Here is a 9,242-nt window from a genome sequence, read left to right as displayed (position 1 = left end):
TTTGGGATTTCCCATCAACCTGTTTGCTAAAGTTATCTCACGATCCTTTTTAGCCATTTTAATTCCACATTTCAGATTGGTCCAACATTACCGATAATCTTCCAAATTTCCGTCCATCATCAGTCGCAAAGACCTTATGTATGTTAAACGTTTCCTCTTAACTGGTCTTACAACGTTGACTGTCATTCATGGTTCTCTAATCTTGACATTTCGATCCCTCATTTTCATAACAACATATTTGTTCTGCACTCTAATCAACTCTCTTTAAAAACAGCCAACATTTCATTGGTGGAACTACCCTCAAACAGCTGCTTACAATCTACATTCCCCAGCTCCTGCCGAATTTTGGTGTATTTGGCCTGCCACCAGTTAACACTCTTTCTTTAGGGTCACTCCCGTCTTTGTCCATGGGTATGCTAAAACTGACGGTGTTGTGATCATTATTCCCAAAGTTATCCCCTACTGAAACTTCAATCACCTCTCCGGGATCATTACCCAACACCAGGTCCAGTATCACGCCTTCCTGATTTGGAGTATTTACACACTTCTCTGTAAAACCCCTCTGGATACTCCTTTCAAGTCCTACTTTATCTAGACCTCTAACACAAAGTGAATTCCAGCCAATGTTGGGAAAATTAAGATCTCATTTCATCACCAATCTGTTGCTCCGACATCTTACCATAACGTGTATGCATATTTGTATCTGTATCCCACGTTCGCTGTTGGGAGGCCCGATTACAGTCCCAACCTTGTTACCGCATCCTTCCTTTTTCTGAGCTCTGCCAATGTTTCCTCATTGCTCGAGTTTGCCATAGTGCTTTCCTTCAGCACAGCTGTGATATCCTCTCTGATCAGTAAGGCAACTCATTCAATCCTTTTATGTCCCCCTCTAGCCCGCCTGAAGGATCCATATCCTGGGATATTTAGTTACAATCACACACTTCACTCAACAAATTCACAATCATACTCCCAGGTACTAATTCAAGCCGTATGTTCACCTGCCTTACCGACTTCTCACATTAAAAGACGTGTCCATCAGACCACCAGACTCTTTGTGTTTATCATTTGCTCCCTGCCTCCTCTTTCACTTCATCACGATGACTTCAGTTTCTCATTCGTTAGAGGCTTTAGTTATTACCTTATAACTAACCTTGTCGTTTACTTCTCATTTCCCTGTCACATTAGTTTAAACCCTCCCCAACAGCTTTAGTAAAAGCACCCCCTAAGACATTGCTTTCAGCCCGGTCCAGGTGTAGACTGTCCAACTTGTCATAGTCTCACCACCCCAGAACCAGTCCAAATGTCCCAAAAATTGGATCCCCTCCCTCCTACACTGCCTATCAAGCTACGTATTCATCCTACCCATTCTTTCATTTCTACTCTGACTGGCGCACGGCACTGGTAGATAACTGATTTCTTTTAATTTGAATAATATATTAGCTGTGTCAATCAGAGGCTGGTTTCACTGTTTGCTGTTCAGTTTGACGACGCCAGTCAAGCTGAAGACTCTGGATCCAATCCATTCTGTACCAATCCACACTGTACCACACTGTACCTTCAGCTTCAATGCCAAACTGTTCCAAAGACAAAGGCCAATGATCCAACACCCAAGTTGCTCCATCTCAAAAACCTACCGCCCAACAAATATTCTGTTCCTTTACCAAGACGCTTTATCCTCTATCGTCTCAAGGAATATCATGTGGACTCCACGCCAACTGTTCGCTAAACAAAGGAAGCTGAGATCGGAACCGAGGAAGAGAGTATTTGAAGGTGTGAGAGGTGCATACAGATTGCAAGAGGTAGGAGGAGCGAGGAAAAACGGGGTGATAGAGAGGGGCAGTGAAAAAAAAGACTAAAAACTGAAGGAGGCCAGAGAGTGAGAGAGGTGCAGTGTGACCATGGGAGGACGATACGAAGGGGAGAAAAGTAGGGAGAGCGATGAATTCTGCCGAGGCCCAGTGGGAGTGGGTGACCAAGAGGTGAAAGCAAGGACAATGTTCCTTAAACATAACTCCTGAACTCGGAACTCCTGTGCCCTTTCAACACCAATCTCTGATAATTTGGACGTAGGGAACAGTCTATCTCTCCACTCTCAACTTCTTCATATTGTTAATTCTGCTGCTTATCATGTCTTAATGAGCATTTTAATCCTTTGCAAATTGAAGTTGTTGATATCTCCCTTGTCTGCTGGTTTGATAGTGAGGTTGGGGTTGGAACGGCGGGAGTGGAGGGCTGCACGTTCCGAGGGTGAGAGGTTGGAGTGGGGGAGAGGGGTGGGGGAGTTCAGGTGGCGGTTAATGTCGCGGCGGCAGTTGGCTATGAAGAGGTCGAGGGCAGGTAGGAGGCCAGCACGGGGTGCCCAGGTGGATGGGGTGTGTTGGAGGCGGGAGAAGGGGTCGTCAGAGGGTGGGCGAGAGTCTTGGTTAAAGAAGTAAAGAAGTTGTTGATAGTCAATGGGATGGGATGGTGCTTTTTCTGATTGGCCCCTGAGTTGAGAGAAATATTAAAATGTGGCCTTCTGACCCACAAGGGGATAAGGCTGGAGTCTGTTCAATATGTTGACATAGTGACAGGTTGCTTTTCTGCTGAAATATTGAATTGAAATCTGAAATTCCCGGATGGATTGATTAATGAGTGAATTGGATTGATTGATGAATTTGGTTAAAGGGATATTTCAGCACATTCTTCAGCTGCTGTCTGAACTTAGTCTGGGTCACGGCATAAATCGCGGTGTTTGTGCAGCAACTAAGGAGCTGCAGTATGAAGCCCAATTCACGCACATACTCATTCAAATACACAGACACATTTCCAATCCAGTCCATCCGATACCATATAAAATAAATCATTAACAATGACCATAACAGGAAGAAATTTGCCGAGATCACTAAAAGTAAAACAATGGACTTTCTTCGATTTTGCATCTCTGTGTCAGACTGAACGTCCCTATTGGTGTGAGCCCGGAGTCTCCTGCGGGCTCTGCTGGTCACTAAAATGTGTCTGACAATGAAAACATTGAGGAGCAGAATCAGGAGAAATGGGAGAACCGGGTTTAGAATGTGGTGGAGGAACTCGATTGTGACCCAGACACGGGAGTAACGAACAGCGTCTGTTACATCGCAAAACCAGGGCATGTTCGCCAGCCGATACCGAGCTGTGAGCATAAAATACCAGAAAATGTTCTTCAAACAGCTCAGCACAGTCACGGCTCCCAAAACCATAATCGCTATTTTCTCACTGCAATATTTACTTTTGAACTTCTTGCAACAAATGGCCACAAATCGATCAAAGGTGAAAGTGACGGTGAACCAGACAGAACAGTCAGTGACTGCATAAAGCAGGACGGCGTGGATATTACACATGGGGATGGACAACAGGAAATAAAATTGTTCGTAATAAACAATTGGAATTTGCCTCAATATCAGGTCGAGGATAATGACCAGTAGATCTGCTGCTGCCATGGCCCCCAGGTAACGTCTGACACATTGAGACAATCCACAGTCTTTGCAAAGCAGAATGAAGATCGTCACTATATTAACTGTGAGGAAGAAAAACAAACAAGTTATACATCAGCCTGGTGTGTCAGTTATCAGTTTAGTTGAGAACAATGTGAGCTATACAAACGTATTGATCTATTCAGATATGTATTGGAGTAATTGAAACTGAAGTAATAAATCATAAGTTCTGACTTACATCAATGCGATGTAAAATGCCAGAAACCCTCCCTCCCCAAACATATAGATGCAGATCCATAAGGACAGGTGATTTCTATAACCTTCCAACACCATCAGGTCACCTGCAGATACAGGTCACAACATAACAGTTCTTAATACAGAGTGTGAAGACATTGCCGTCGTGAAAGACTATCTCCCAGTTAATTGAAGAAAGATGGAGCTTAGAAGTTTAGGTGTTTTAATCTAAATTGTGGTCAATCCTCTATCGTGACACTACAAAACTGTGTCTCTTGGGATCTTTACTGTTGTTCATTTAACTGACATGCGATGATTGACAAATTGTGCCAGTTGCAGAACGCTCTGGAGCATGTCGATGATAAAATGTTCCACAAAATATCGTTTGCAGACTCGACCATAGAATATCAATCGTGGAACGTTATCGAATTCTAAAGATCAATAGAAAAGGGCCCTTCTTCCCAGCCACTCTGCACCAGTCCAAAGAACGCACCTACCGGTGTTCCAAACAGGATCCAGCTTCCGAAAGATGCCACATGAAAAGAAGCAGAGATGGTTCATTACTATTACAGGAACATAACATTTAGGCGCATCAATTGGCCCTTCAGTCCGTCAAACCAAGTCGACTATTCAATAAATTGCGGCTAATCTGATTGTGATCTGACCTCGGCCAAACCTGGGTAACCACTGACTAGTTTCTATTCCTGAATCCATTTGCCTTCAAGTACTCAATAAATTCTACGTCCAACACTCATTTGGCAATAGAGTTCCAAAGACTCCTCATTGGAACAGAAAATAAACTAAAACTCCTCGTCTCTGCAATAAATCGAACATGCCCACCTCAAAACGCATACGTTCCCGACGTGTAGTCTCTCCAGTTTATGAGGTGTGTTGTTGGGGTTAGATGCACTCTCAACCATGGGAGGTTCATCTTTTCAATGACGCCATATTGTTTTTCTTGACCGGCATAACGTTTTGCTGACCATCCTGAAAGTCTTGCTTAAATGCCTGTTACGGTTCCTAAGACCATACGGTATACAAAGAGAATTCGGCCATTCGACCTATCAAGACGGTCCTGCTACTCAATTTTTAAATAAATCCCATTCCCCTGACTTATTGTTTATCCACCGAAATTCTCCTGCGTGTAGTTTTATATCCCGATCGAGTCAGATGTCCGTGCCTGAGCTCAGGGGAAGTCCCTACTTGTGTACCTACCAAGCAGGAGGATCTCTCAGTCCATTCCACAGCGCCAGTTTAGGAAAGCAGCAATTTCCCCTGCCTGCCACTTACAACGTCAATATGATGGACCATGCAAGATAGCTCCACATGGACTGTAATTGTTCAGGGGCACTATGGGCTTTCACAGTTGGCACCAGTGGCAAGGATGCTGGTAAATTTCTGGCGCTCACTGAATTCCAGTTGAGTGACGATTTTTTTCTGGCAATGACGTGCTGCAGAAAGTTGTGGTACCCAACGTGATTTTTGCTGTGAGAGTTCAAATGCCAATTATTGCGGGGAGAATAATCAGTTCCATTTAATCTCACAGGAGACATCTCTCCCCAAACTCGACTCAACCCGTACTTTGCAAACAAGCTTCAAGGCAATAGATTGATAATTTGATATAAGATCCTCTTTCACAATTCCACAGATGATATCCATCATTCGGAGATCAACCCCTCCTTTTCCCTGTTGTCCAACCCTGCCAAATGAAAATGTTCATGATATTCAGGACACAAAATTGATCATTCTGCAGCCAGGTGTCTCGAATGTTTTGAAAGCATATCCATTTAACTTAAATAGACAAAGTATCTTCCTTGCTGTGGTGGAGTCCAGAAGTAGAGGGCATAGGTTTTGGGTGATAAGGGAAAGATATAAAAGAGACCTAAGGGGCAACTTGTACACGCAAATGTACGTTTGTGAAATGAGCTGCCAGTGGGCGTTGTGGAGGCTGGTAGAATTGCAACATTTCAAAGGCATCTGGGTGGGTATATAAAGAGGAAGGATTTGGAGGGATAAAGGTCTTGGTGCTGGCAGGTGGGACTGGATTGGGTTAGGATATCTTCTCGGCATGGGCAAGTTAGACCGAAGGATCTGTTTTCGTGATGCATGTCTCTATGACTGAATAACGTAAGGAACGCTGCGAATTCCTCAATATTTTTGAAAATACGACACACATTCGCATGGAGTGCCTTCCATTAAATCGTTTGAAAGAAATTACTCTCAGTTCTATTGTCAACTTTATTCCCCATTTTGACTGACTCAAAAAAAGTCTTACATTGTCATACTCACACAAGTTGAACTACTGGATAAAGTTTCATGGCACCATCACCATTCCGAAATATATCCTGTCCCATCAGCAAACAGGATCCACCACTGGTGGTGGGGCCCTTGTATACAGTCAGGAAAGTGGTTGCCCTGCAATTTCCGAAATATTGATACCAGAAACCAACTGGTTAGCAAAATGAACAGACTATAAACAACTCCTGCCCTCTACATCACTTATCAGCCATAAGTCATTTCTCCTCGGTTTTTAAAACCAGTCAGAGAAAGCATTGAGAACGACAAGGACACAGAATGCACTCTTAATATGGTACTTCAATGTCGATGGCCAAACAGTGTCTCCACGGGCCCATTACTGACTGATCAGGGTGAGGCACCAAATACACAGACTGCGGAAGGATGAATGAACCAACTCGTTGGAAATATTGTCACTCAACTACTTGTGAAGATAGATCTGTCTCGAACAGCATTTCACAGCACACACTCCTGACTGAGGAAAAGTTTCAGCCTCATACTGGATAGACCACCCACTCTGTCATGTGGCACTATATGTGGCGAAATAGGGCATGCTTATCAAAGACCGAGTAAATGGAAAATGGGTATCCATGAGGCACTGTGGGCTATCACTAGCTGCAGTACTAATGGCCTTCACTCCATAGCAAAGTCAGAAGTGGCTGTTCACTGATGGTTTCGAAATGTTCAGTACTATTCAGAACTACACCTATACAGAAGCAAAGGATTCAATCCTTCAAGAGCTTCAAACAGGAAGAGAGTGAAGTCATTCAATTGGAGTAGATCTTTAATCATTCATGCCTGTTCCACAGGAAATTAGGATGCAGCAACTTCCACCATACTCTCTGCATCTTCCCCTCGTGTTCGCAGTTGCCCCACAGGGATAGCAAATGTTCCACAGAATGTGGTTGAACATTGTTCGGCAGAATGCCATTTCTGGCATCTCCTGGAGCATGTAGTTCAGAGAATCATCAGGATAATACCTGAAACAAATCTCCACGTCAGGAAATTGTCAATTTTCAGAACGTAACACATAAGATCAAGGAGCCCAGTTGTGCCATTTCAAAACCAGAAATAAATAAAAGGCCATCATATCGTCATTCAGCGCTGAAAACCTAATCAAACATTGAATAACATAATGGCTGTTCTGAATGAATCTAGAGCTCCGTTATACACACAGAACATCAGGAATTCACCCCCCTGGCTTCCTCTCAATGACCAGCCGACCTCGGACGCTTCACCGTACAAACAATTTCTGGAAATCAAACTCACTGTCTACCAGGTACTCTTTGTCAAACCTATTATTTTTAATATTCTCAGGGAAATTCAGCAAACCTTTGCATGATTTTACAAGACAAAGCATAATTTCCGCTTAACCAAACCATGTTGGCCTCTGGTGGAGTTCAGCTATAGTAAGTGTCTTGTAATTCCTCCCTTAATAAGTCTAGCAGATTCCCCGCAATAATTGGCAGACTGCATGGCGCATAGTCTCATTTTTTCTGTTTTTCTCACATGTGAGTGCAGGTGCCACATTGGAGGTTCTCCTTATTTGATGGAACGCTCATGCAATCCAGCGATTATGGAGAAGCTGGGTCCACTACTTTTCATTATTAATAGAAAGGAAGTATCATTAGAAAGTTTGCAGATGACACTAAAATTGGACTGCGAATAATGTTACACCAGATTACAACGGGATCTTGATCAGATGAGCTGAGAAGTGACAGATGGAGTTTAGATTAGATAAATGCGAGGTGCTGAATGTTGGTAAAGGAAATCTTAGCCGGACTAGTGTTAAGGCCCTAGGGAGTGTTGCTGAACAAAGAAACCTTGGAGTGCAGTTCCATAGCTCGTTGAAAGTGGAGCCGCAGTTAGATAGGAGAGTGAAGAAGGCGCTTGGTATGCTTTCCTTTATTGGTCAGAATATTGATTAAATGAACTGGAAGGTCACGTTGTGGCTGTACAGGACATTGCTTCGGCCAGTTTTGGAATATTGCGTGCAATTCTGGTCTCATCCTATCGGAAAGATGTCGTGAAATCTGAAAGAGTTCAGAAAAAGATTTTAAAATTCGTTGCCTAGTTGTAGGATTATGATACAGGGAGAGGTCGAATAGGATGGGGCTGTTTTCCCTGGAGCCACGGAGCCTCAGATTGACCTTACAGAGGTTTATAAAATCATGAGCGGCGTGGATAGAATAAATAGACAAAGTCTCTTCCCTGGGGTGGGGGTGGGTTGTAATCCAGAACTAGAGGGCAAAGGTTTAGGGTGAGAGGGGAAAAATGTGAAAGACACTGAAGGTGCAACTATTTCTCGCAGAGGGTGATATGCATATGGAATGAGCTGCCAGTGCAAGTGGTGGAGGCTTGGACAATTGCAACATTTAAAAGGCATCTGATTGGGTGTATGAATAAGAAGGATGTGGAGGAATATGGGCCTGGTGCTGGCAGATGTGACTAGATTGGGTTGTGATATCTGGTCAGCATGAAAAATGTGGACCGAAGGGTCTGTTTCCGTGCTGTACATCTCTATGACTCTATGATTCCGCAAGCACTTATTTTAGGACAGTTTATGAGTTGCTGCTGACGTTTTATCAGAAACCTTGTTTATTTCGTTAGAGACAGTCTGAGAACTTTTCTCCTGCTCCCATGTTGTTTATGTCATTGAAATACTTTCAGTGTCTTCCCTTGTGAGGACAATGTAAAATACTTGTTTAAATTCTCTGCCTGTTTACTGGAACCAGTAGGCACAGTGAGGAGGATGGTGATTATAAGCAAACTCATCAGAGCCAAATGTGTTGCCTAAGTTATGAGGTCACAGCAGCTTTTTCCAATTCTTTTGAAAGAGTGGCTTAAAAAAAGTGAAGTGGGTGATGACATTTCGTGTTGTTTATTCAAATTAATTTACCAGTATTGTATTCGCATTACTTTCAGACGAGACATCTGCGGAACACATTGAAGTTGTAAATGTTATCCTAAGCGCATATAAACTAGTATTGGACACGTACAGAAACGTTTCGGGAATCAAAGATAGGGACTCTGGTCAAACATTACCTGAAACAGAAAGAATCAAACAAAGTAATTTTGATCACTTTATTCAAGGTAATTTGGCAAGAGCATTGAACATAGATGGAGTCATAGAATCATAGAGACGTACGGCACACAAACAGACCCTTCGGTCCAAATGTTTCATGACGACCAGATATCCAAACCCAATCTAGTCCCACCTGCCAGCAACCAGTCCATATCCCTCTAATTCCTTCCTATTTA

At 43.2% G+C, this 9,242-nt stretch overlaps 1 protein-coding gene across 1 annotated transcript in view; it reads right to left on the bottom strand.

The window, feature by feature from the left end:
• Window positions 1-2,627: 2,627 nt before the first annotated feature.
• LOC148134807 (neuropeptides capa receptor-like) overlaps window positions 2,628-9,242 on the bottom strand; it is a 32,783-nt gene continuing 26,168 nt past the window's right edge. Inside the window, exons 2-3 of the mRNA XM_087985390.1 lie at window positions 5,231-5,385; window positions 2,628-3,535 (exon numbers count right to left, since the gene is read on the bottom strand). Of these exons, the coding sequence (XP_087841516.1) occupies window positions 2,628-3,535; window positions 5,231-5,385 (1,063 nt within the window). The remainder of the gene's footprint in view (window positions 3,536-5,230; window positions 5,386-9,242) is intronic.

Source organism: Chiloscyllium plagiosum, unplaced genomic scaffold (genome assembly GCF_037043375.1).
Source record: "Chiloscyllium plagiosum isolate Xiang-an unplaced genomic scaffold, Cpla_swu_hap1 HiC_scaffold_52, whole genome shotgun sequence".
Classification (NCBI taxonomy): domain Eukaryota; kingdom Metazoa; phylum Chordata; class Chondrichthyes; order Orectolobiformes; family Hemiscylliidae; genus Chiloscyllium; species Chiloscyllium plagiosum.
The sequence above is the reverse complement of the archived record's forward strand: the minus strand, read 5'-3'. Positions and strand labels throughout refer to the sequence as shown.